At 32.6% G+C, this 27,653-nt stretch overlaps 1 protein-coding gene across 1 annotated transcript in view; it reads left to right on the forward strand.

Annotated features, from left to right (window-relative positions):
- Positions 1-3,303: 3,303 nt before the first annotated feature.
- The window catches only part of LOC139484480 (transient receptor potential cation channel subfamily M member 3-like), a 40,855-nt gene continuing 16,505 nt past the window's right edge, over positions 3,304-27,653 (forward strand). Inside the window, exons 1-13 of the mRNA XM_071268212.1 lie at positions 3,304-3,366; positions 4,961-5,107; positions 7,296-7,430; positions 14,910-15,032; positions 15,421-15,582; positions 16,168-16,308; positions 16,679-16,723; positions 18,067-18,108; positions 18,515-18,556; positions 19,707-19,748; positions 22,600-22,641; positions 23,453-23,509; positions 25,394-25,444. Coding sequence (XP_071124313.1) covers positions 3,304-3,366; positions 4,961-5,107; positions 7,296-7,430; positions 14,910-15,032; positions 15,421-15,582; positions 16,168-16,308; positions 16,679-16,723; positions 18,067-18,108; positions 18,515-18,556; positions 19,707-19,748; positions 22,600-22,641; positions 23,453-23,509; positions 25,394-25,444 — 1,092 coding nt within the window. The remainder of the gene's footprint in view (positions 3,367-4,960; positions 5,108-7,295; positions 7,431-14,909; positions 15,033-15,420; positions 15,583-16,167; positions 16,309-16,678; positions 16,724-18,066; positions 18,109-18,514; positions 18,557-19,706; positions 19,749-22,599; positions 22,642-23,452; positions 23,510-25,393; positions 25,445-27,653) is intronic.

The following is a 27,653-nucleotide window of genomic DNA, read 5'->3' on the forward strand; positions in this document are numbered from 1 at the left end:
TGGTGTTCAACTGATCACCGTAATTGCAGTTACGGTGATCGCAACATGGCGGAGCCTAAAACAGGTAAAATCTTCTTTTTGTAATTACTCCGTGACCACGCGTTGTTTTAAAGAGTTACTCAGCCGCTATGTTGAAATTTACGGTATTGTTGTATGTGTGCGTTCTTACTATCATATGTGACCTTGTTTCCAAAATAATAGCCATCGAAAATTTACGGAAGATAATCGTCACTCCAAGAATTTTTGTGTTATGGTAGTCGTAACTTTATTATAAATCAGTCGTAACTTGTACATTATCATAGTCACTTTTTAGTGATGATCGTCACTTTTTCTATATGCTGTCAGAAACACATATACAGGTGTATATTATGTCTCTTATGCTGTTGGGCGACTGTATATATAAATAGTGTTTCTCCGTGTACAGCGTTGGAGTGTCAAAAACTCTTTGGATGTACTTGATAAATTGCATGCATACATTGGTAATTTTGAATCTGTTCAAAGTTTTGATTTTTATACCCTATAAACCACTTTGTCTCATATTCTTATTTAAGAAAAAATGCGCACACCTAATCAAATGGGCACTTATTACGGACCTGTTTTTGTATTGCTTTGAGTTACAATTTATGACTAAAATCAGCAAAGACCCATCAAAATAGCATCTTATAAAAAAATATCATAATACTTTTAGATATTTGGATGATATATTTGCTCTTAATAATGACCACTTCAGTATGTATAACAGAGAAATTTATCCTCTAGAACTTACTTTAAATAAAGCTAATACTAATCATGACCACTGCCCTTTCCTCGATCTTGATATCTATATCATTAACGGAAAGCTTTATACAAAAATGTATGATAAAAGAGATGATTTCTCATTTCCTATCGTTAATTATCCATTTTTAGATGGTGACGTTCTCTTGTCACAAACTAGTCAAAACATTTACTAAATTTTATCATCGGTACAAGGGCATCATTCGTAAATATAACGCAACATGAGGACATATAATACCTTCCGGTATTTCACATCCAATCTTTTATGGTAATTTTCTTTACAAAGCACACAAATGTCAGTATTCACCTCAAAAGCTAACAAAACCTTTAAACAGACTAATTAAGAAGGGATATAGTCACGGGTTCTGTTCTTCTCATATATCTTATGATGCAGAATACTCAACCCCTAACGGGAGGGATTGTGCCTGATATTCATATGATGAAGACACAATCTTTCAATCAGTGTAATTGAGGTCTAGAGCTGGCATGTCAGTAAATGCTAGTTAGTCTGTTGTTATTTGTGTATTATTGTCATTTTGTTTATTTTCTTTTGTTACTTCTTCTGACATCGGACTCGGACTTCTCTTAAACTGAGTTGTACTTTGAGTATTGTTGTGCGTTTGTTTTTTCTACATTGGCTAGAGGTATAGGGGAGGGTTTAGATCTAAAAAAATATGTTTAACCACGCCGCATTTTGCGCCTTTCCCAAGGCAGGAGCCTCTGGCTTTTGCTAGTCTTGTATCAGTTTTAAGTGTAGTTCCTTGTGTATCATTCGGAGTTTAGTATGACGACAATTATCACTGAACTAGTATACATATTTTTTTAGGGACCAACTGAAGAACGCCTCCGGGTGCGGGAGTTTCTTGCTGCATTGTATACCCATTGGTGACCTTCGGCTGTTGTCTGTTCTATGGTCGGGTTGTTGTTTTTTTGACACATCCCTCATTTCCATTCTCAATTTGATTTGAATGTTTAATAATGTGGCTCCCTCTTCTAGACACTCTAAGAAAATGTATACCCTGCTGTAGACCGTTAAAATAGATGCTGTTTAAGACTACGGAGTTAACATGAATATCAATTTGATGGTCATTTTTATAAATTTCCTGTTACAAAACCTTGACTTTTTCGAAAAACTAAGGATTTTTTTTATCACAGGAATAGATTACCGTAGCCGTATTTAACACAACTTTTTGTAATTTTTGGTCCTCAATTCTCTTCAACTTTGTAATTGTTTGGGTTTATAACTTTTTTTATCTAAGCGTTACTGACGCGTCTTATGTAGATGAAACGCGCGTCTGGCGTACTCAATTATAATCCTGGTACCTTTGATAACTATCTAAACTGTAAAACAGTTAAATAAGCGATCCTGTTTTAGGTAAATGTTCATTGAAACAGAAATTGTATTTTTTTTAAATGTTTTAATGAAATAATTTGCTTAAAAAGTGCGTTGAGGGAAATCCATGGTATATCATCTGCAATTTGATGTTGTACCATGCTTTGCTAATATAAATGCAACTCAACTAGAATATAAAGGAAAGATGGCGGAGCTTAGCTATGGTATACCATATTCATTTCCTTATTCCATGGTTGAAGCTCCGCCCCATTTTTTGAAAGATATCGGTCTCTGAAATATTTTAACGATGATGAACATTTATTTGTTTCATTTTATAACAAAATTCAAAATATCATTTATAAACATAACACACCTCTCTTGTCAGTAACTCTAGTAAAAGGAATAAATATTACCGAGCGGAGCAAGACAAACACATATTTTTGGACGATTTTATTCTAAAATTCATATTAATTGTAAATAAAATGAGACTTTTTTTTGGCGTTCAAATAGAGTGACGTCCACTCTCTACGCACCTGGATCCGCCACTGTTAAGAGTTTGACAATTGTGATTAAAATTCGCTTACAAAACTGATTTAATAATAAATTTATAACATAACTAATCAAAGCAGTTTGTACGAAATCTTTAAATTTGGGTATTAAGCGCTTTATGCAATGAAATTAACAACCTGAAATACAATATAATTTATTTGAACGATATCTTGAGAATTATTAATACAACAAAACTAATGTTTTATATCCGTTATGCTGATTTCGCAATTTTTCTTTAATTTTTAAATGAACGGCCAGCCGTCCATACAAGAGGTGCATAACTGACGAGCTTTCATCTAATTGAATAAACGGTAACGTGATCAATTTCTTATATTAGTTCAAGCTGTCAATCATTTTTTTTTTAAATACAAATTTTATATACCATGTGTCTTACTCATTAACATATTTAAACAAACTCATCCTTCGGATTCGTATGTTTACATACGTTAACTCGTAAGAATTATGGTATATATAGTACTGACGATGACAAGGAAAGGCAAACATCTTCGATGTTCGCACATTATAAATGGAAACTATAATTTTTAAATTACGTTCGTTTTCAAGTAAAGATATGCTTAAGGTCACAGTATCTTGTTTTCCTGCGAAACTCGTTCCTTTTTGTACATGATTCACTTGAGTTAATCGCCATGACTATGCATTTATACAATGATATGGCATTTGAAAAACATTACCCACTTCCAATTAAAGAGGTAAGGCAATGCTATTGGTTATAGTATTTGACCAAATAATCTTGAGAACAGATAAAAAATTTCATATCGATTTATTTTCTTTAGAGCAACTCATACATATATAAATGAATTAATCAATACAATGTCAATGTTTTTTGTTTGTGTTGATGCTTCTGATTCGGTATTTGAAAAATATTTCACATCATTCGACCTATGATTTCTACTTTTGAAGGTTAATACCTCGATCTACTTATTCTCTAAGAGTTTGCATTATCCATGCAAATTGCAGTGACTGAAATGTAAATTCCTAATCGTTCCTCAAACACTTTTTTCGTGAACTGAATGTGGTATCAGTTCCTTCGGTGTGAGTAGATAAGGTGTGCACCAATACTGCGTCTGGACTAGACATAAAAGAACACATCTAGCGCATATAACATACACAAAAAAAAATGAAGTTACTAAGAATGCATGGAATGGTAGGTAAAGATATGATGGAAACTATAATTTAGTATAGTTTTAACATAAGGAGACATTAAAGGTAGCACGGTAGTATTGGCATTCAAGAATTTATGTTGCTCTTTTGTGTACCCTACTTAAGTCATTGTATCTGAACAGTGTGATTGGACGATACATATCAATTGATCATACTTTCCCAAACTGAGGGATGAATCAGGTGTAGAAAAATAAAAAATAATTTTACATACAGGTAAAACTAGAATTTTTGAGTTTTTTTTATATTTTGTATCACTGCATGATTAAAGACATCATAAACACTAAACGGTCATACTACATATTCAAAATCACGTCTGCAAAGTATAATGAAAGTACTTCAGTAAACTGTTGATGTAGAATTTTTGGCAATGTCAGAAAGTGGTGAAAATTCTCAAAAAGCTACCATTATCCCTTATGGGTCAGGCAATACTACCATGCCCCCTATATTCCTTAATATCGTTGACATGAGGTTGTCCCGAATAGAATACCAATATTTGTATAAATGATCATGAAAAATTGCAATTATTTACATACCATGCATACCTTATGTCGAAAACATATTTCGACCACGAATCTTGTTTACACATAATTGTTTTAATTAAATATTCTGTTAGCAGAGGGTTCTGGCAAAATCAGTTACTATGATTATAGACATTTTTTTTTATAAACTTACGAATACCTTTCAAGTTATTTGTCTAAAAGTTACGACTATCTTCTTTTGGAGTTACGATGATCTTCCGTAAATTTTCGATGGCTGTTATTTCGGTCACATATGATATTAAGAAGTCACACATACAACAATACCATACATACCAACTTAGCGGCTGAGAAACTCTTTAAAACAACGCGTGTACACGGAGTAATAACAAAAATACGTTTTTTCCTGTTCTCTGCTATGTTTGGATTACCGTAACTGCAATTACGGTGATCAGTTTAACACCAGTGAGCATTCTAATATAACTATATTATTAAGCGTTTATTTCTTTCTAAAAAATACTATTCACATTCCAAAAAAACAAAAACAAGTGCAGGTCAATGATTTGTACTAATTGCATGCATCGTAATTAAAGATGTCAAGCAATTGTAGCAAACCTTTAGTTCCTGACAAACATTCTATTTACAGTTCGAAGAGGAAGGAAACAAGGACGAATATTTCTTGGCATTAATATCATCATTTAACGATCTAGTAGAACATGTTGACCATATGCCTCTTGTTAAACATGTAAAATACAAAAATCAGTTAATGGAGATAAGAAAAGAATACGCTGATGTGAGTTCGATAATAAATATTTTTTTCTGAAAGACTAAGAGAAACTTCTGTACAATGCTATAAATAAGAGTAATAAAATAATTAAAAGTTTTAGTTTGGTTTATTCTATAAAATGAGATGTTGCCATCCTGAATTGAAAACACATTAGGATTAAAAAATATTGTCGTCTGATGGTGCTCAAAACTAAGCAAAACAAGACATTTCCCGGGATGACAACAATAAAAAATGATACCAATCAACGATATTTGTTGATCAATACACAAATAACTAATCATGGTTGCTGTACTACATGTTCCCTACAATTTGTGTTACTATTATAATATCAAGACATATCTAGTGATAGTAAAAAGTAATAAAAATGAAATCGACGTTTAAAGACAAATTGCTGTTAAAAGACGAGGTTTATCATGTTTATCTTAAAAGTGTTTTCATACGAACAATACGTTTTATGGTTCACATCTACAATAATTCGTACAACTTAATAATAATAATAAAAAAAGATAATCAGTGAGATGAATAAAGGAAGAACGCCGTTATAGGTTTACCAATAGCAAAATGGAAACCAACAGTAACATACTTTTATCGATTATTTTGTAATTTAATGTATTTAATTGCTATGGTAATATTATGCGTTACGTAATATAGTCCTTCGAACAAATTATGAGTTAGAAATAATTATTTTTAGTTGCAGACACTTCAAAATAAAAAAATGAACGACTTAGAAAGGCTGGACCAAATTCAAAGGATAAACAAACTGACAGATAACATCAGTCTAATAATGATAAAGTTTATGAAGAAGTATGATAAAATAACCATTAAGTTAGGAGACTCGTACGCGAAATTCGAGAAGAGTGTATTTCAGGTATGCATTCTTTGATATTATGTTATTGATTTACATACGGATGAATTAGTTACCACTGCACTTATTGTTTGAATTAAGACTCGACAACATGCGCGTTGTAATCTAGTACTTATTGATAAAATTAAAAAAAAAATTATTAATAATTTCTTGGTAAGACCACAAGTTTACGACAACTTGATCAAGTAATCAGACAGACTAGCTTTATAAAAATTAGGATTTTAAGATCATAAGTTGAGTCTTTAACTGAAAAACAATCTATTATGTAACCATACACGTTGACTAGAATCGCATCTTTATTTAAGTACGTAGTACAAGACATTAAAAAAAAACAAATCTGTTCAACTTATATATATAGATATCGTGGAGCATTTTATTTTACCAACACCGTAAATTCTAATCGGGTTTCATAACCTTATATAAGCATCATAACTATGTAATAAAAACTCGATAAGTTCTTTCAGGAGTAACGTATTAAATGTTGTAGAATTTTTAGTAGATTTTATAAATAGCAGTGTTCATTAAACTATACACGCAAAACGAACTACATTGTAACATTGTAAAAACCTTGTCTCTAGGTGAATCATTTATCGTGTTCCTATATAATTTCTTCACAGACACTGACAGTATTTCGCGTGCTTTTCGCATTTTCCGTATTATTGCCATCATGATCATCAGGAAACATCTTTCCAAAAGCACAGTACAATAGTGTCAAACATTCATTTTTATGATCATGAAAGTTCAGATTCGTAAGAGAACAAACACAGTTAATATCTTTAATATGTGCTAATTGCGTGCATCTTACTTTAATAGACATAATGTGACAGCTCTTATCCAAATAACAATTCATAAATATAAACCAATATAGGTCAAAGTACGGTCTTCAACACGAAACCTTGGCTCAAACCGACCAACAAGCTAGTTAGGGCCCCAAAATGACTAGTGTCAAACCATTCAAACAGGAAAACCAACAGTCCAAACTTTAAAAAACAAACGAGACTCGAGAAACATTGATGAACCATTTCAACAGACGACAACCATTGGACATCAGGTTGCAAACAAATGCAGCGGGTTTCAAAGTATGTTCAAACTTCACCCTTACCTGACACAATAGTGTAACATCACATAGAAACATAGAAAGACACACGATTAAATATAAATTGAAATGGCTTAACGAAATTAAAAGACATATAACACAGACAAGTCAACATACACTAAACGAATTATTTATGTCTGACACAATGTAAATACAAAACTGATAAATTTTAAAGCCTGTATAGCTATACAAGCATTGTAGTTGTAAATTGAAGAAACACATTCTCTTTACAGTTCGAGAAAGTAAACAAGAAACCATACTTCTGGGCTTTAAGCCAATCTTTTTATCAGCTTCTGGATCATATGCCTGTTGATAATCATGAAACAATCCGAAAAAAGTTTAAGAAGATAGAAAAAGAATTCGATAATGTGAGTTCAATTGTAAATATATTTTAGAAAAAATAAAGATTATTATCTGTAAATTTTTCGTGAACTGAAAAATGTGGTATGCCTATATAGACTTACACATGACAATGCAAACTACTGTTCAACGTACGTTCAATATTTTTGTGATTTTACTTTTCATCACTGATCGATTCTAGCAAATCGTATGCTGTTTAGGAATCAATGGGATTCTCAGGAATGAACACCAATAAAATAATTACAAAAAACACGAAAAATAGTGACAGTATGACTTGTGATAAAATTGAATGAACAAATACAGAAAAATGGTCACTGGACTACAGGCCATTCACCATTTCAACCTAGGCAATATCCTTTATCATAAATTAGTGCAATCGAAAATACCTCCTTATTTCAAAGACCAGTCTGTACCAATAATTTCTTATACCTATACCAAACCTATTGCAACTAAAATTTTCAATTACAAACGCGTTTTGCAGGATCTCGATATTGACGACTTCAAGTCTAAACCTCCTGATTGCACTTGTGCTAGTTCCAAATTCACATATAATCCTGCTGGCCACGTTATTACCGGTGACCTTAACATTGTTAATAACACTTCTCTACGAAATGTGTTATCGAAAGGTCCCAAATATCGTGAGCCAAAATCCATCAATTGGAAATACAACTTTAAAATTTTGATGGATTCAGTCGAGGATTATGCCAGGCAATGGGCTAAGCGCGAGAAGGAAGACGTAGACACTCTTTCCGAATGGATTAAGGCAGTGAGGTCGTTGATACAAATCAGAATTAAGAAACTGAATGGGTCCATCAATGCCCATGCTACGTCAATCTTTAAAGACCCAAATGTTGCAAAACACCTATCCGACCTCCATGACAAATATGTTGTTGTCCCCGCAGATAAAGCCCCAAGTAACATCGTTTTTGTGTGTAAAAGTCACTACATCAACTGCTTGATAAACGAATTAGGTATTGACAATTCACTTGGAAACTCAACATATACCCTCACGACACTTACCAAAGAGGAAATCCTGGATAATAATAGGTCTGTTCTATGTTCCTTTGGAATTTCAACCAAGGATGAAGAACTGGATCTTCCATCACTGTATTGGATACCTAAACTACATAAGTGTCCTTACAAGCAACGGTATATTGCTGGGTCTTCCAAGTGCTCCACGAAACCTCTTTCTAAATTATTAACATCTATTTTATCAGCAATCAAAGACGGGCTTCAAAGTTATTGTGAAACTGCCTATTCTAGAGGTGGCGTGAATCAGATGTGGATACTTAAAAATTCAAAAGATCTTTTAGAGTACATACAATCTAACTCTCTTTCATCTTGTAACAGTATTAAAACATTTGACTTTTCTACCCTGTACACAAGTATTCCACATTCCAAACTAAAAGACAAATTAAAAGAGTTGGTATTACTTTGCTTCATAAAAAAGAATGGCCAACGTAGATACAAGTATCTTGTCTTAGGGAGGGATAAATCCTACTTTGTAAAGAATTACTCTGATTCAAACAAAAAATTCTCTGAAACTGATATTATCAAGATGCTTGATTTCTTGATTGACAACATATTTGTTACGTTCGGAGGACGTGTTTTTCAACAGACTGTCGGCATTCCAATGGGAACAAACTGTGCCCCTCTACTCGCCGACTTGTTTCTTTATTATTATGAGGCTGACTTCATGCAGGAACTTCTTAGGAAGAAAGATAAGAAGTTAGCAATATCCTTTAACTCTACTTTCCGCTATATAGATGATGTTCTTTCACTAAACAATTCAAAATTTGGTGACTATGTGGAACGCATCTATCCAATCGAACTAGAGATAAAGGATACTACAGATACAGTTAAGTCGGCTTCATATCTTGACTTACATCTAGAAATTGACAATGAAGGTCGGTTGAAAACAAAACTTTACGACAAAAGAGATGATTTCAGCTTTCCAATTGTGAACTTTCCATTTCTAAGTAGCAACATTCCAGCAGCACCTGCATACGGGGTATATATCTCCCAATTGATACGATATTCCCGTGCTTGCATTTCCTATCATGATTTTCTTGATAGAGGTTTGCTGCTCACAAGGAAGTTATTAAACCAAGAATTCCAAATGGTGAAGTTGAAATCATCCCTTCGTAAATTTTACGGACGCCATCACGAGTTGGTTGACCGTTATGGAATAACCGTTTCACAAATGATATCGGATATGTTCCTTACGTCGTAACTACAATCCCCTTCCCTTTCATGAATATGACCTACCGAATTAGACTATTTACCGGATTTGTAATCACATAAGCAACACGACGGGTGCCACATGTGGAGCAGGATCTGCTTACCCTTCCAGAGCACCTGAGATCACCCCTAGTTTTTGGTGGGGTTCGTGTTGTTTATTCTTTAGTTTTCTATGTTGTGTCGTGTGTACTATTGTTTTTCTGTTTGTCTTTTTTATTTTTAGCCATGGCGTTGTCAGTTTGTTTTAGATTTATGAGTTTGACCGTCCCTTTGGTATCTTTCGTCCCTCTTTTATTACCACTGGGTCGATGTCTCTGCTGGTGGACATTTTGTCCCCGAGGACATCATCCGCCCAGTAGCAAAACTACAATTGCATGAACTTACGAAGATTAAACAGGGAACTGGCTCGGACGTCGCCCAGTATAAAAAGGTCCGAAGCAGACGTCACCATGGACACGGTGTCGTCTGATACAGCAGGTGTCCCCTCATCACCAGACATGACAAATATCTCAAACACGACTCATTCAGATCATCGTCCTAGTGACAATAGCAATATTACACATACACAGCCATGTTCAGTTCTCCTTAAAGACATTTTGGTGTTTGATGACACAGTACAACACTGTCGCATTTCAAAATGTGAGACCAAAGGCTGCAAAACTTGTGCTATTTTAATTACAGATGCTGAATTCACTAGCAATTTGACCAAGAAGTCATATTTTACCAGAAGTAACGATGATCTGAATTGTAAATCGATAAATGTCGTCTACGGATTAGAGTGCAACCTTTGCGGATTGGTATACGTCAGTGAAACGAAAGGAAGGCTAAACAAACGTATGTGCGGTCATAGATCAGACATTAACCTTAATGCTAACGACATTCTATACCAGCATTTCAATCAGCCCGATCATTCCATCGTTTCTATGACAGTTCGCATTATCGAAAAGATATACCATAGCTCTAACAATCCTAATCTTTCAACTACTCTCCGTAGACAAAAAGAAGACTATTGGATTAGACAATTGGGAACTGCAACACCTTATGGCTGCAATGACAAAATTGATGGTATAGGTATTCTATCTAGTCCTTCGTGTAACTCGGTGAATGTGATGAATATTTTCAACTCGACTCCTCGACGTAGACGCAGTCATGGTCATCGTCATTATACATCACCTTCTCTGCATGATGTCTCTATTAATGACTTGCTGCCATTCATACAAAAGCCGTTAGGTATTCATCACATTCGCACGAAACTTTATTCATTACCCCTTTCAAAACTTCATTCTCTGTTTAATTTATGTTTGGAATCCACTGTTACAAACCCTCATTCAAACCAATACAAACTTGAAGCTATAATTTCGGATATTGCAAGTCACAGACTTTTCAGGCCAGTTCGCATTGGAAAAGATGAAAAAGAGAAAAGATCTTTTCTTAATCTGTCCTTTGCCAACAAAGGTCTCGATGGCGTCAACCTAGGCAATATCCTTCATCATAAATTAGTGCAATCGAAAATACCTCCTTATTTCAAAGACCAGTTTGTACCAATAATTTCTTATACCTATACCAAACCTATTGCAACTAAAATTTTCAATTACAAACGCGTTTTGCAGGATCTCGATATTGACGACTTCAAGTCTAAACCTCCTGATTGCACTTGTGCTAGTTCCAAATTCACATATAATCCTGCTGGCCACGTTATTACCGGTGACCTTAACATTGTTAATAACACTTCTCTACGAAATGTGTTATCGAAAGGTCCCAAATATCGTGAGCCAAAATCCATCAATTGGAAATACAACTTTAAATTTTTGATGGATTCAGTCGAGGATTATGCCAGGCAATGGGCTAAGCGCGAGAAGGAAGACGTAGACACTCTTTCCGAATGGATTAAGGCAGTGAGGTCGTTGATACAAATCAGAATTAAGAAACTGAATGGGTCCATCAATGCCCATGCTACGTCAATCTTTAAAGACCCAAATGTTGCAAAACACCTATCCGACCTCCATGACAAATATGTTGTTGTCCCCGCAGATAAAGCCCCAAATAACATCGTTTTTGTGTGTAAAAGTCACTACATCAACTGCTTGATAAACGAATTAGGTATTGACAATTCACTTGGAAACTCAACATATACCCTCACGACACTTACCAAAGAGGAAATCCTGGATAATCATAGGTCTGTTCTATGTTCCTTTGGAATTTCAACCAAGGATGAAGAACTGGATCTTCCATCACTGTATTGGATACCTAAACTACATAAGTGTCCTTACAAGCAAGGTATATTGCTGGGTCTTCCAAGTGCTCCACGAAACCTCTTTCTAAATTATTAACATCTATTTTATCAGCAATCAAAGACGGGCTTCAAAGTTATTGTGAAACTGCCTATTCTAGAGGTGGCGTGAATCAGATGTGGATACTTAAAAATTCAAAAGATCTTTTAGAGTACATACAATCTAACTCTCTTTCATCTTGTAACAGTATTAAAACATTTGACTTTTCTACCCTGTACACAAGTATTCCACATTCCAAACTAAAAGACAAATTAAAAGAGTTGGTATTACTTTGCTTCATAAAAAAGAATGGCCAACGTAGATACAAGTATCTTGTCTTAGGGAGGGATAAATCCTACTTTGTAAAGAATCACTCTGATTCAAACAAAAAATTCTCTGAAACTGATATTATCAAGATGCTTGATTTCTTGATTGACAACATATTTGTTACGTTCGGAGGACGTGTTTTTCAACAGACTGTCGGCATTCCAATGGGAACAAACTGTGCCCCTCTACTCGCCGACTTGTTTCTTTATTATTATGAGGCTGACTTCATGCAGGAACTTCTTAGGAAGAAAGATAAGAAGTTAGCAATATCCTTTAACTCTACTTTCCGCTATATAGATGATGTTCTTTCACTAAACAATTCAAAATTTGGTGACTATGTGGAACGCATCTATCCAATCGAACTAGAGATAAAGGATACTACAGATACAGTTAAGTCGGCTTCATATCTTGACTTACATCTAGAAATTGACAATGAAGGTCGGTTGAAAACAAAACTTTACGACAAAAGAGATGATTTCAGCTTTCCAATTGTGAACTTTCCATTTCTAAGTAGCAACATTCCAGCAGCACCTGCATACGGGGTATATATCTCCCAATTGATACGATATTCCCGTGCTTGCATTTCCTATCATGATTTTCTTGATGGAGGTTTGCTGCTCACAAGGAAGTTATTAAACCAAGAATTCCAAATGGTGAAGTTGAAATCATCCCTTCGTAAATTTTACGGACGCCATCACGAGTTGGTTGACCGTTATGGAATAACCGTTTCACAAATGATATCGGATATGTTCCTTACGTCGTAACTACAATCCCCTTCCCTTTCATGAATATGACCTACCGAATTAGACTATTTACCGGATTTGTAATCACATAAGCAACACGACGGGTGCCACATGTGGAGCAGGATCTGCTTACCCTTCCGGAGCACCTGAGATCACCCCTAGTTTTTGGTGGGGTTCGTGTTGTTTATTCTTTAGTTTTCTATGTTGTGTCGTGTGTACTATTGTTTTTCTGTTTGTCTTTTTTATTTTTAGCCATGGCGTTGTCAGTTTGTTTTAGATTTATGAGTTTGACCGTCCCTTTGGTATCTTTCGTCCCTCTTTTAAATCAATAATAGTAGAGTGATACCCATTAAGTTATGCCAAATGAAAAAATAAAACAAATGAAAGGTGTATTGGAAACAACTATCGAAACAAAACTTGTCCGCGTTTGTAAAAAAGTGCCTTCATGTCCACTATTCATTCAATATACTGAACCATCATGAACAATGACTGATTGTCAGTAAATTAAGTCCAACGTACCGGTATCATCGATCATTATAATAGATAATTCTGTCAATGCTGACGAGATAATTCTGTCAATCCTGACGAGAATGTTTGAAATTGAACAAACATGATACATATACAGTCACTGCACAAATTGTTTTTGATCATTATGTCGAAACTATAATCGCAAATTATAATACAAGGCAAAATTATTGAGCTACTATTAAAAATCAATGAAATGCAAAACATATCTATTTATGAGGAGAATGAAAAAATAGGAAACGAAACACCTTAAACAATGTTGATAAGATCCTATCATGTATAGATTTTTTCTAATGAGTCTTCCAATTTAAATAAACTTTCCATTCAGGAATGATACCTGCTATATATATGGCAACCAACAACGTGCAAAGTTGTATAGCATTAAGTATATGCAACAAGTACTAAAAATTAAAAAGAAATATTAATGTGTATATAAAGTAAAAAAAAGCAGAGCCATACTCGTGTACCTGAATAAAACTCAAGTATGAAAATGTGTGATATGAAATGTCTTAGATACGACAACCTAGCAAAAGACGATCTGTCCTTAGGTTTGACCAGGAGCTGGTATATTCCCAGAACTGATCAATAGCAGAACTGTCGACAGACCTGGTTTAGAGCATGCCTTTCACAATGAATGGTCAATAACAGTTCTTGTCTGAAGCAAACTGCAGTAATATTACAAAAAGGCAAGGTCTGGTCCACCACCGAAAATGTTAATTTGCTTATCGGCTTTATTTAAAAAAAAATTAATATGTAAAACAGCGATATCTGCTCCAAGCTATCATTTTTACAGGTAAGGACTACACCCATATGAAGCTGGATGCAGATAAAGTATACTACGTAAACGGTCAAAAAAATAAAATAAACACTGAATTAAAGGCTTCTGACTTGGGACAGGGTCTTCCACAATGTGGCCGTGTGAAACATGTAAACTGTCCCCTAACAATGGTTGACTTCATCAGACTGATACAAAACACAAACAAATTACATTTAGCAAAACTCAGAGTAAATGAAAAGGTACGTATGCATCCCCACAACAAAATGACATTAAGTGCAGATTGATAATACTCGCATTTCCTGACAGCTAGTCCAAGGTCAATAACAACTAATTCAAAATATCAGGCATCTAAAACTGAACTTCAATCTGTATGCATCCAATATCAAATGAGTTTATTGTGAAGACGCCATTAAAAGTAAGAGAAAAACCTGACCTTGTTTATTAAAATAAAATAAAGACCCACAATAGAACATCTTTTATGTATCTTGTAATGCATTTTTAGATAGAAAAAAAACTTATTATGTTTTGTTGTTTAATTGTTATTTTGTTATGTTTAAGCAAATCCTTATTTAATGACAGAACCAACATTTTTTTGAATTGCAGGAAAAGATACTTAATGAAAAAGAGATGACCGAATTGGAAAATAAAATCGAAAAAGTAATGATGAAGGATTCAAACAATTCTGAAGAATCGTTTTATAACCAATTTAAAGACGATGTTTTTAAGGTATTTATTCTTTAATATTGTTAAGATGATTAGATCGAAATAATTTCATGTAAATAAGGCTGAACAAGTGTGTTTACCTAATGCTCTACTAAAAGTATAGTGCACTCGATACGTCGTGTACCTACTGTTTAAAGGTATAATCCTTTTCATTAATTATCAAAATTAAATGTTTTCTAAAAAAAGTCAATATATACAACGGTGGTATTCAAACTCATAAATCGAAAATAAACTGACAAAGTGGTCACTGAAAATTCGAAAAAAAAACACACAAAAAAGAAGTTATATAGAGAAAGGGATGAGTGCGACAATAAAACACATATACGTTGAAAACTGTGACACAGATCTTTCTACGCTTTGAGTGGTGGTAAAACCTTTTTTCTCTTTACAGTTCAAGGAAGTAAATAAGGAGAACTACTGCATGGACAAAAACAAGGCAAAATACTTCACAAATGTGTCCACATCTTTAACCAAAGTAATGGAAAGAATGGAGGGTGAATTTGGAAAATATGAACAAGAGACATTCAGGATGATAATAACAAAGTTCGCTGAAGTTAGTTCGTAAGAAACATGTGTTCTAACATGTGTAAATCACAAATCTTATATATTTTTTGATAGTGTTTTTTTTTGTTTTTTGTAAAGATTGGTTTTGTTGTTGTTTGTTGTTCTTAAAATGTTTAAAAATTAAGGCGAAATTGTACGAACTAACTGAGACAACTAGCATTCGTAGATAAAAATACTAGAATGTCAACGACTACTTGTACTCATATAGCCTAAACCATGGAGCCTCACATAAAACCGTCTGGTAAGATGTGAACGTGTCCAGGAGGACAAGTTATTACCTTATTTACAAATAAGAACAAAAGAGTGTAATTTGTGATTAAAATAAGCCAGACACAAAAAACACAACATAGCAAACTTAAGGAGCACTGTGTGGATCTCAGATGCTCAGCAAGGGTAAGCATGTCGTGTTCGACGACATATCAAACCATTGGATCATGGTGAATGTGAAACACGGCTGAAAACACATTTCATGAAATAAATATCATACATAAAATCAAATCTATCTAAAGACTAAATGATTAAAAGTCGTGTTTTCGAGTGATTAAAAAAAAATATATTCATTTTGACAAAACAGGAATACGAAAAAGACACAGTTTCAGAATTGTTCCAGTCAACGCTTATTGCCAACAGAACGGATTTTGTCATTTTGATGCTGGATAAAATAGAACATATGAGTGCATTTGTTCAAGGTTACTTACCTAATGTATTTAGGTTGGTAAGTAGAAGGCTACTTTATCTGTACTTTCTTATGCACATACAGGGTAAATTTTAGTAATTTGTTTCAAGAATAATGTTTAATAACTACAAATGTATTCTATAGCGGAGACATATAATAGTACTCACGGATTTTTTTTTCAAGATGTATTCAATATGCTTTTGTATTGTGGTATTAACGGTATCATGTACACATACAGTGAAAGTATTAATGAGAACGTCTATATACTCTTTTTTTTTAAATAAACCCCTATGGTAGTAAGTAATCTTTGTTAGAATTTCTTTTTTCTAAAATTTTGTAGGTATGGCCTTAGTTATTTGTTGTTATGCAAATGAATCTATATAAATGAAATTATTAATATGATTTTCAGTGCGTTGATAGCGATGATGAGTTAGCGATTCAGCTGATTGATCAGGTAAATTCACTACACGATATTTTTCAAAAACCTTTCACTCTGGTACGTTGGTTTCCTTGACAACGACATTGATACACGAAATATACCGATAAAAAATACCGTTCTATGTTAAGTGAAATTCTTTCGATACTTTCACAATATATACAAATCATCTGTGTACGCAAAATGCAGGCAACAGTCGTATACCGCTGTTCTAAACAACGGAGCAACAGAAACCTAAGTGCTAAAAAACCCCAACACAAACATTCATAGAAACGAACTATTTTGATAACAACTGCCATATTCCTGACTGGGTACAGAACATTTTAGGACAAAAAAATTGTGGGATGAACCTGGTTTTATGGCTAGCCAAATCTCCCGCTTTTATGACAATATAAAAAGATATTGCTTAAATTACACCATTATGAGACAGGAATAACGCCAGAAACACATGATAGAAGTCATATACGGGAATATGTCACGTTTTGAACTTAGCAGACATACGATATATATACATAACCCCAATCTAAGTGTGTTAAAAATGTCGTTAGTTAGTTTATATCGTATAGATGTAATTAATGATTGTGTACATACAATTTACGGAGTGTCAATATTGATCTTTCCTCCTCATAACCCTGTTGGAGCAGTCTCAGTGTAAGTGTATGGAGAACACACCTTTGTATGAATTCCGTATAGTGTGAACATGCGAAGTGAGAAGATGTTTATGATCAAACATTTATTTCATTTACATGTTAGTATAACGCACACTTTTTTGAGAATGTGTGAATATTATTTTATTGTATCGTATTGTTTTCTGTTCTTATCAATTATTCAATAGTAGTTATTTTATTCGTGCCAAATTATTTATATACTAGTATACATATATATGTATATACATCATTAAGCTAGACATGCTAGAATTTATTTTAAAACGATTTTGACACAGATACAAAAGTGCATATCAAATCTCCCATACATGTTTTTTATTTTGACGCAGATGTGTGAATAAAGGCAACAGTAATATATGTCTATTCGAAGGTCATAAATTGATTGAGACATAAACAAATCCGGGTTACAAACTAAAACCGAATGAAACACATCAACTATAAGAGGAAAACAATAAAACAACAGAAACACTATTGTGAACAAAAAAACATACGACAATGCAACACACTGAAACGAACTATAAGATAATAACTGACATTTTCCTGACTTAGTACAGGACAGTTTGATAACAAAATTGTGGGTTGAACCTGGTTTTGTGGCTATACAGTGACACTGAGGCGAATAAAACGTTACTTTTACTGAAAAGAAAAATTGGAAGGCTAAAACGATATCAAGTCAATACTTCTATTTTTCTTTAGCATTGGGGGAAGATTCGTAAAACTAAAGAACAAATTGAGAAGGTAAGATGTAAGGAATTTTTGTATGTTGAGAATTTAAATATAAATACAAAATACAATGGTTATGGTAAGCAGATGCAGTTCGCTAATGATTAACAAGGTACATAATTATGACGGCATTTATGTTTAGTAACATGTTTAATAAAAGGTTAGATTTAATAGAAAGAAATCAGTACGATGCTTATACGTTAACACTAACATGAAAGGACTAACTATGGTATTAATACATTTGATAAACTTAAATTAAACTGATTACTTTTTATTACTAAACAGTGACCAAATTCACTATTTGAATGAACATTTATGACTGTAACTGATAAATTGTCTTTGAAAGAAGACGGAAGTTAAAACATTACACAAAAGTCGAACAGTTTACAACTTTATTTTTATTTTCTCCCGACAATTCTAGGAAGAAGAGTTACAGAACGAAACGGGGAAATTAAAAGCTAAGGTATGGATTTTGACAATTGTTGATGTCGTTTTCTATATTTCATGCGTGTTCTTCGTCGGTGTTTCATGTGTTTGTGTGTGCAATATACATTTAAAATGTTCTTATGTTTAAGCATTTCTTGAAATGTGTACAATTAATATACTAAACTGTAAAGGATAAAATGTTTTTGAAAAATGATAGTAATGTATGAATTTGCAATTTGAGATGATATGATTTTGAGACTAAAGACAATGAGTTTTACACACAGCATTACTCCAACTATGAACTGTGTTTGCAATTCGCTCAAAGTAAGAAAAATCAGACTTATATTAAAACGATTTTTTTTATTTAAACTGTATTTGACACCGTAAGATTTTAAACATTTGTGTTTTCATTTACATGTATTGTTTTTGTATGTTAAGCCTTAGCTACAACTGTTTAGCATGAATAAACATGGCTGTAACTGATAAACTTTCGTGGAAAGAAGACGGAAGTTCTCAAATTACACTTATGTTAAAATATTTTTCTATTTTTGTCGACATTTCTAGCAAAAAATGTTACAGAAATAAAAAAGGATAACTTAAAAGAAACGGTACGATTTTTGTCAATTGTTTATGTCCTTTTATATATTTGAAGTGTTATGTTCGTCGGTGTGATTGTTTGTGCCATAAACATTTATTATTTTCTTATGTTATGCATTTCTCGAAATGTGTAAAATAAATATACAAAGCCGTAAAGGATGCGATGTCTTTGAAAATTTACAGAGATTATGCTTTGCAATTGGAGATCAAATGATATTAAGATAAACATAAACGAGTTTTACACGCATCGTTACTCCTACTATGAATGTGTTTGAGAGTCACTCGAAGAACGAAAAATAATATTAAAATAATTTCTTTTATTGTAAACTGTCTTTGACCTGGTATGATGTTAGACAATTGTTTGTAATCTGTTCTATATTTCCTCTGTTTACACACATATATATAAAGAGATATGTCATTGTGTTTGCAGTAAATATTTATTATTTTTATATGATAAGCCTTTGCTACAATTGTTTACCATGAAAAAAACATGGCTGTAACTGATAAACTTTCGTGGAAAGAAGACAGAAGTTCTCACATTAATCTAATGTTAAATATTTTACAACTTTTATTTTTGTTGACATTTCTAGCAAAAAGATTTACAGAACGCAGAGGATGAATTAAAAGAAACGGTACGATTCATGACAATTGTTAATGTCGTTTTATATATTTGATGTGTTATGTACGTGTGTGTGCCATATACATCTATCACTTTCTTATGATCAGGCATTTCTTGAAATGTGTAAAATGAATATACGTAAAGAGATCATGAAAAAATTGAAAACAACACGATTAATAATTTCTTGCGTCCGAAGCGCTTTTCTGGATTTACCTTCATCATCAACGCTCAAAGCCAAACATTTGAAATTCAAAGATGTATAAGTACCGAAACCGTTGAAGAGCATAATGTGCAATTGAAGATTATATGACATTCAGACAAACATATATGAGTTTTACACAGATCGCTACTCCAACTATGAATATGAAAGTCGCTCAAAGATCGAAATATAAGACTCATATTAAAATAACTCTTTTTTTGTAAACTGTCTTTGACCTGGTATGATTGTAGACAATTATTTGTTCTATATTACATAAAATTAAGAATGGAAATGGGGAATGTGTCAAAGAGACAGCAACCCGACCATATAAAAAACAATAGTAACAGCAGAAGGTCACCAACAGGTCTTCAATGTAGCGAGAAATTCCCGCACCCGAAGGCGTCCTTCAGCTGTCCCCTAAACAAATATATACTAGTTCAGTGATAATGAACGCCATACTAATTTCCAAATTGTACACAAGAAACTAAAATTAAAAAAATACAAGACTAACAAAGGCCAGAGGCTCCTGACTTGGGACAGGCGCAAAAATGCGGCGGGGTTAAACATGTTTATGAGATCTCAACCCTCCCCCTATAACTCTAGCCAATGTAGAAAAGTAAATGCATAACAATACGCACATTTAAAATTCAATTCAAGAGAAGTCCGAGTCTGATGTCAGAAGATGTAACCAAAGAAAATAAACAAAATGACAATAATACATACATAACAACAGACTACTAGCAGTTAACTGACATGTCAGCTCCAGACTTCAGTTAAACTGATTGAAAGATTATGATTTCATCATATGAATATCAGGCACAATCCTTCCCGTTAGGGGTTTAGTATCATACCATCATAACATATATGAGAAAAACATAACCCGTGTCATGCCAACAACTGTTTTTTGAATAAATGTGTTTAGCTCCGATGCAAAGACCCTATATGTGAATCAATATTAACGCCAAAATAAGCAATCTTTAATGACCTGACAACAGTATCGTAACTATATCCCTTCTTGATAAGTCTATTTAAAGGTTTTGTTAGTTTTTGAGGTGATTACTGACATTTTAGTGCTTTATAAAGAATATTTACATAAAAAATTGGATGTGAAATACCTGAACGTATAAGAAGTCTGCATGTTGAGCTATATTTACGAATGATGTCCTAATACCGATGATAAAATTTAGTAAATGTTTTGACTAGTTTGTGATATCGAAAACCCTGGTGTAATAATTTTTCAGTAATACATAAATTTCTCTCGTTCAAATCTAAAACATTGTTACATACACGAGCGAATCGTACAAGTTGAGATATATAAACACCGTAAGATGGTGACAAGAGAACGTCACCATGAAAAAAATGGGTAATTAACAATAGGAAATGAAAAATCATCTCTTTTATCATAAATTTTAGTATTTAGCTTTCCGTTAGTGATATAGATATCAAGATCGAGGAAAGGGCAGTGGTCATTGTTAGTATTAGCTTTATTTAAAGTAAGTTCAACAGGATAAATTTCATTAGTATACATACTGAAGTCGTCATTATAGAGAGCCCCTGTTTACATATATATATATTTATGTATCGCAGTGCAGGCGATTGGGTGTCACGATAACTCAGTAGCATGGGTTCGAAAGCAAATTTACAGATCAAACATTGTTGGGTTTATGTTTAGACGAGTTATATATATATATATATATATATATATATCAGTCCAAAAAATTACACAATGGTACACTCAGTACCGTTGTGTGAGTGTACCGTTGTGCAAAATTTTAGACTGATATAATTTTTTCCTTATCTGCATAGTATCGCCTATTCTAGACGATCTGGTACATAGTAAATTTGCTGGTTGGTCCTTTTTATAGACTTCTATATATATACACATATATATATATACATATGTCGGTGTTTGCATTATATCTTTATTATTTTGTATATGAAGCCTTTGCTACAACTGTTTACCATAAAAAGACATGACTGTAACTGATATACTGTCAGAAGTTCTCAAATATCACCAATGTTAAATATTTTACAAATCTTCTTTTTCTTCGACATTTCCAGCAAAAGAAATTACATAATGTAACAAAGGAATTAACAGCCATGGTATGTTTCTTGACAATTTTTAATGTCATTTTCTATTTTCATGTGAATTTGTGTCGTCCATGTGTTTCTGTGTACAATATACATTTATTTTATACATTAAATATACGAAGCCGTAAATGATAAACTCTCTTTGAAATATTACAGACATTTATGGATTGCATTTGGAGATTAAAAGATTTTTAGACAATTATAAATGAGTTGTACACACACCGTTACTCCAACTATAAACTGTTTTTGAAAGGTGCTCTGAGTACGACAAATCAGACTCATATTAAAAACCATTTCTTTATTGATAAACTATCTTTGACCCGAAATGATTTAAGACATTTGTCTATAATTTGTTCTTAATTCTATCTGTTAACAAACATATATAGATGCATCTGTGTATTTGCATTATACATTTAATATGTTTGTATGTGAAGCCTTTGCCATAATTGTTTACCATAAATAGACATGACTGATTCTGATAAACTGTCCTCGAAAGAAGACAGAAGATCTCAAATATTACCAATGTTAAATATTTTACAACTTTAATTTTTTCTTCTATCTTTACCATTTCTAGCAAGAGGAATTGCAGAATGAAAAGGATGAACTAAACGCCAAGGTATGATATTTGACAATTGTTAATGTCATGTTCAATATTTGATGTGTGTTGTTCATCGGTGTTTTAGTGTGTGCAAAATACATAAATTATTTTCTTATGTTAAGGCATCTAATATATTTCATATGGTATGATACTAAACGCCAAACTGCAGGGATTGTGCTTAATTTGTGTATGATGAAGACATTATCTTTCAAACAGTTTAATTGTGATCTAGAGCTAGCATGTCAGTGACTGCTAGTAGTCCTTGATTAATTGATGTATCATTGCCTTTTCTGTTGTTACCTATTCTGACATCGGACTTTGACTTCTTTTGAACTCAGTTTCACGGTACGTTTTGCTATGTGTTTCTTTATTATACATTGCCTAGAGGTATAGGGGAGGATTGAGATCTCACAAAACATACATAACCCCGCTGCATGTTTACGCCAGTTTCAAGTCAGGAGCCTCTGGCATTTGTCCCATGTCTTGTATGTTTTTTTTAATTTTAGTTCATTTATATGTTTCGAAGTTAAATTGGACGTCCATTTCCCCTGAACAAGTAGGCAATTTTATCTAAAGACCAGCCCCGTAACCCTTCTGCTTGTGCTTGATTTTCTTCTTGCGCTGAAAACCAATACAATTGGTTGCCGCCGGCTGTTTTTTGCTCTTTTGTCGGCTTGTTGTCTCTTTGCCATATTCCCTATTTCAATTCTCAATTCTATTGTTTGAAATGTGAACAATGGATATACGAGTCCGTAAGGGATAACATTTCTTTGAAACATAACAGAAACGTTTCATCAGATAACATTATTTATTTATCTAATTTCGATAGTCTAAACGAAAGAAGATAAATGAGAAGCAGAATGAATTTGAAGAAATAACAGCTAGGGTAAGAGATATGACGTTATTTATATTTTGTTGTATATTTCTTGTAAGTGTGTGGGTGTGTGTATGTGTATAAGTGTGTCTGTGTGTGAGCATTTCTTGTCACAACAATAAGCTATTGTCATTTCTTTGTTGTATTCCCGTCCATCATCTATATTACGTCTTATATACTTTTTAAATCAAATTCTTCGCTGAAATAATCGAACCTTATTTATTATTTTACGTACAATTGACAATGTTTTACTAATGATACCGGCGTTTTTCTGTATGTAAATATGTAATATAAACGCATGCAAACTAGTTAGTGGTACAGGATCTATAAAAAGGTCAATATGATAGAAACATTCCAAAACTCGTGCAATGATAATATCCGGAAGAAGACTATTCCTTCCACTATTTTATTTATGTTTTGCATATAACCAGCTACAATGTATACAAGATCTAAATGATAGAATAAAAATTAACCTAATTGGCAAAATCAAAATCGCAAACACATCAAACGGATATATAACATCTCAAATATCACCAATATTGAATATTTACAACTTTAATGTTTTCTTCTATCTTCACCATTTCTAGCAAGAGGAATTGCAGAATGAAAAGGATGAACTAAACGCCAAGGCATGATATTTGACAATTGTTAATGTCATGTTCAATATTTGATGTGTGTTGTTCATCGGTGTTTTAGTGTGTGCAAAATACATAAATTATTTTCTTATGTTAAGGCATCTAATATATTTTATGATGATATGATACTAAACCCCAAACGGAAGTGGTTGTGCTTGATTTTGATATGACAAAGACGTTACCTTTCAAACAGTTTAATTGTAATCTAGAGCTAGCATTTCAGTGACTGCTAGTATGTTTTTTAATTTTAGTTCATTTATAGGTTTCGAAGTTTAGTAGGACGTTCATTTATTCTGAACAAGTAGGCATTTCTATCATTTGTGGTTTCCGGCTGTTATCTGCTCCTTTGTCGGGTTGTTTTCTCTTTGACATATTCCCTATTTCAAATCTCAATTCCATTGTTAGAAATGTGTACAATGGATATACGAGTTAGTCAAAATTAACCCAAGAGTCAAACTTAAAAACTCAAACACATTAAACGGATGGATAACATCTGTCATATTTCTTACTTAATACAGGCATTTTCTTATGTAAAATATGGTGGATTAATCATGGTTTTTAAATTCATTGCTAAAAATATTGTAAGCTGGGTTTGTTTTTACAATGCAAAAATTTATATAAGTAAAGCATACGTATTAAGTCTTGCACATAGCGTTACTCCAACTGTACACAGTTTTTGAAAGGCGCACGATGTTCGAAAAATTCAGAGGCATATATGAAAACAGATTAATTTTCGTTGAAACTAAATATAAAATACCTTCAAAAAAGATAATTAATGCAAAAAGTACTAGCCACACGGTATGATTATAGACAATTGTCTACGATCTTCATTCTGTTACGTACATAAATAGACGTTGTTTGCATAATACATTTATCATTTTCTTTTTCTGTATACCATGAATATAAATCGCTGTAACTTATAAACTGTCTTTGAAAGAAGGCAGAATTTCTAAAACTATACAAATTTCATTTAAATTTTTTTCGACATTTCTAACAGGAGAAGAAACTAAACGAAGTTGTGAAAGTAAACGCCAAGGTATGATTTTGTACAATTGTTAGTGTTGTGTGTTAAATTTTATGTGTGTTATTCGTATTTGTAAGTGTGCAATATACATTTATAATTTTGTTATGGTTATGCATTGCTTGAAGTGTGTACAATGGATATACGAATCTGTATATGATAAAATGCTTTTGAAACATTACAGAAATATAAAAACAGTAAACAATAATTATATTATTGTCTACCTTATTTTTTTTTTAGCTCAAAGAGACAATTGAGAATCAGATAGAAAAGAAAAAAATAACAGCTAGGGTAAGACATACGACGTTATTCAATTTTTTCAATCTCTTGTACATGTTGTATGTGTGTGTCTGTGTGTCAGTGTGGTTTTGAATATCGCTGAAATAATTGAAAAAAAAGCCATGTTGGACTATTTTTATTCAATTGAAAATGTTTCACAAATGTCTCTGGCATTTTCCTGTTGATACAAAACCTGTAATAGATGCGCAGAAAATGAGTCGGTAGAACACGATCTACTGATAGGTCAATACGATAGGAACATTTAAAACTCATGCAAGGATAAAAACCGACAGTAGACAATTTGTTTTAATAGGCCTTATGTTTTGCATATATCAAGCTGCAATGTGTATTTTACAGTAAAAAGGTGAAAATTAGGTACTATACGTAATTACTTAAACAATTTTTAATACACAAAGAGCATGCACTGTTGGAGGACCTTTGATACCTTAACCCTCAAGTAAGTACTACAATCCATACCCCTTGCTAGGTTATTGAGTTTCCTGTATTACGTCCTAAATTTTGAAACAAAAATATCAGGTTAGTAAATACCTGTAAAATGAACTTTACATCAAATAAATTAATTGTAATTAGTAATTACAGGCAATTACTGAACTACATGTAATTCTAATTTCACCTGTTCACTGTATATATACAAGATCTAAGAGTTATTGGGTGAAATGAAGATTTTCATCAATTTTGGGACTGATTTCATTGTATTTGCCTGTTTTTATTTTCAGAACAAATAACTAAAAGGTATAGACTGTAAATTGTAATATTGCCACTTAAGGGGTCCCGCGGGAATAAATCATGTTTTTTAAATATTGAATTTCGCTATAGTTTTCTATAAAAAGAACTTTATCATATACTTAATAGAAATATAAAATTAAACATTGGGTCACCATTTAAGTTCACTATCTGCCTTCAAAACAAGCAGACATTTTTGTAAAAGGTATCTTTTCTGTTGAACTAATAGGAGAAATAGAGGTATTATCGAAATAAAAAAAAAGAACTAAATTACTAAAATCGATTAAATTTTAAAATCGTTTAGTTGAAGTATAGCTTATATGAAAGAAACAATAAAAAAATGTAGGTCACCTATGCGTTAAAAAGGAGTTTTCAATGTTAATGCCAAAAAATTGAATGTTTGCACCAAAGGGAGATAATTTGGAGTAATTTGGATGATATATACATTTTTTTTGGGTACCATATGATAACGTAAACAACGAATAAAGTAATAAATAAAATTTGTTATGAAAAAAAAAAATGTTTAAAATTTTTGTACCCTCGAGCCTCTTTTACCAAGACTAACGACACAATGTCCAAATTGTTGAAATTGTGCAATCAGATATGAAATATTCCTAAAAATGAGTTATTTTTTTCATGTAATTTTGAAACTTTATTATGTGTTAAAGATAAGCGGAAACAACGAACAGCAAAATATTCCCTATACATAGGAACCACGAACATTATAGTATAACCTTTGGTGACTCACAATGAGACTCTATCTCCAAAATGATAGTTTCTGCGCTTAAATGCATTTGCATTGCTTTGTGTAATTTCTGAAAAACGTCAATATGTTAGGAAACAGTTCTAAATAAATGCATCATGATCAAAGGTAGGAAAAAACTAAACATAAAATGAGGGTTCAGTACAATGTTTAAATTATTGTTAGCGGAATTTGTTATTACAACTTACAGTTTATATTAGATGTACTCACGTTATGATAAATTTGTATTTCAATCAACCGCCATATGGTGAAACAGTCGGACATAGTAAAACCCAATGATTGATCTGATACAGATACAATAAGCATTATATTTCACCTTTACTTACAATTATTTCTTTTGTTTTGATGTTTTTGTTTGTAGTTACTTTTAATCTATATGTAGATCTGATACTCGTTCCTTAGATTTTTGCAAACTTTTTTGATCAACTTTTCGTAATTGGACAATGAGCATACAAAGTATTCTTTCAAATCTGATAAATATATGTCCTTAAAACAATTTTTAAACTTGATGGTACATTATATAAAACATTTAGTTGCTCTTGGTCTTCAACTGCGTTTTTTTTTGAAAACTCTCTCTTTTTTCCTGTAATCGTTATTAAAATAATAGAAAGATCTAGCTAGAAAGGTAAAAATTGTTACCAGAAAAAAAAAGACCAGCAAAGACCAGGCAAATCAATGGATGACGATATGAACTACATGAACTCGTCATTTATA

The sequence above is a fragment of the Mytilus edulis genome, chromosome 8 (assembly GCF_963676685.1).
Source record: "Mytilus edulis chromosome 8, xbMytEdul2.2, whole genome shotgun sequence".
NCBI classification, from domain to species: domain Eukaryota; kingdom Metazoa; phylum Mollusca; class Bivalvia; order Mytilida; family Mytilidae; genus Mytilus; species Mytilus edulis.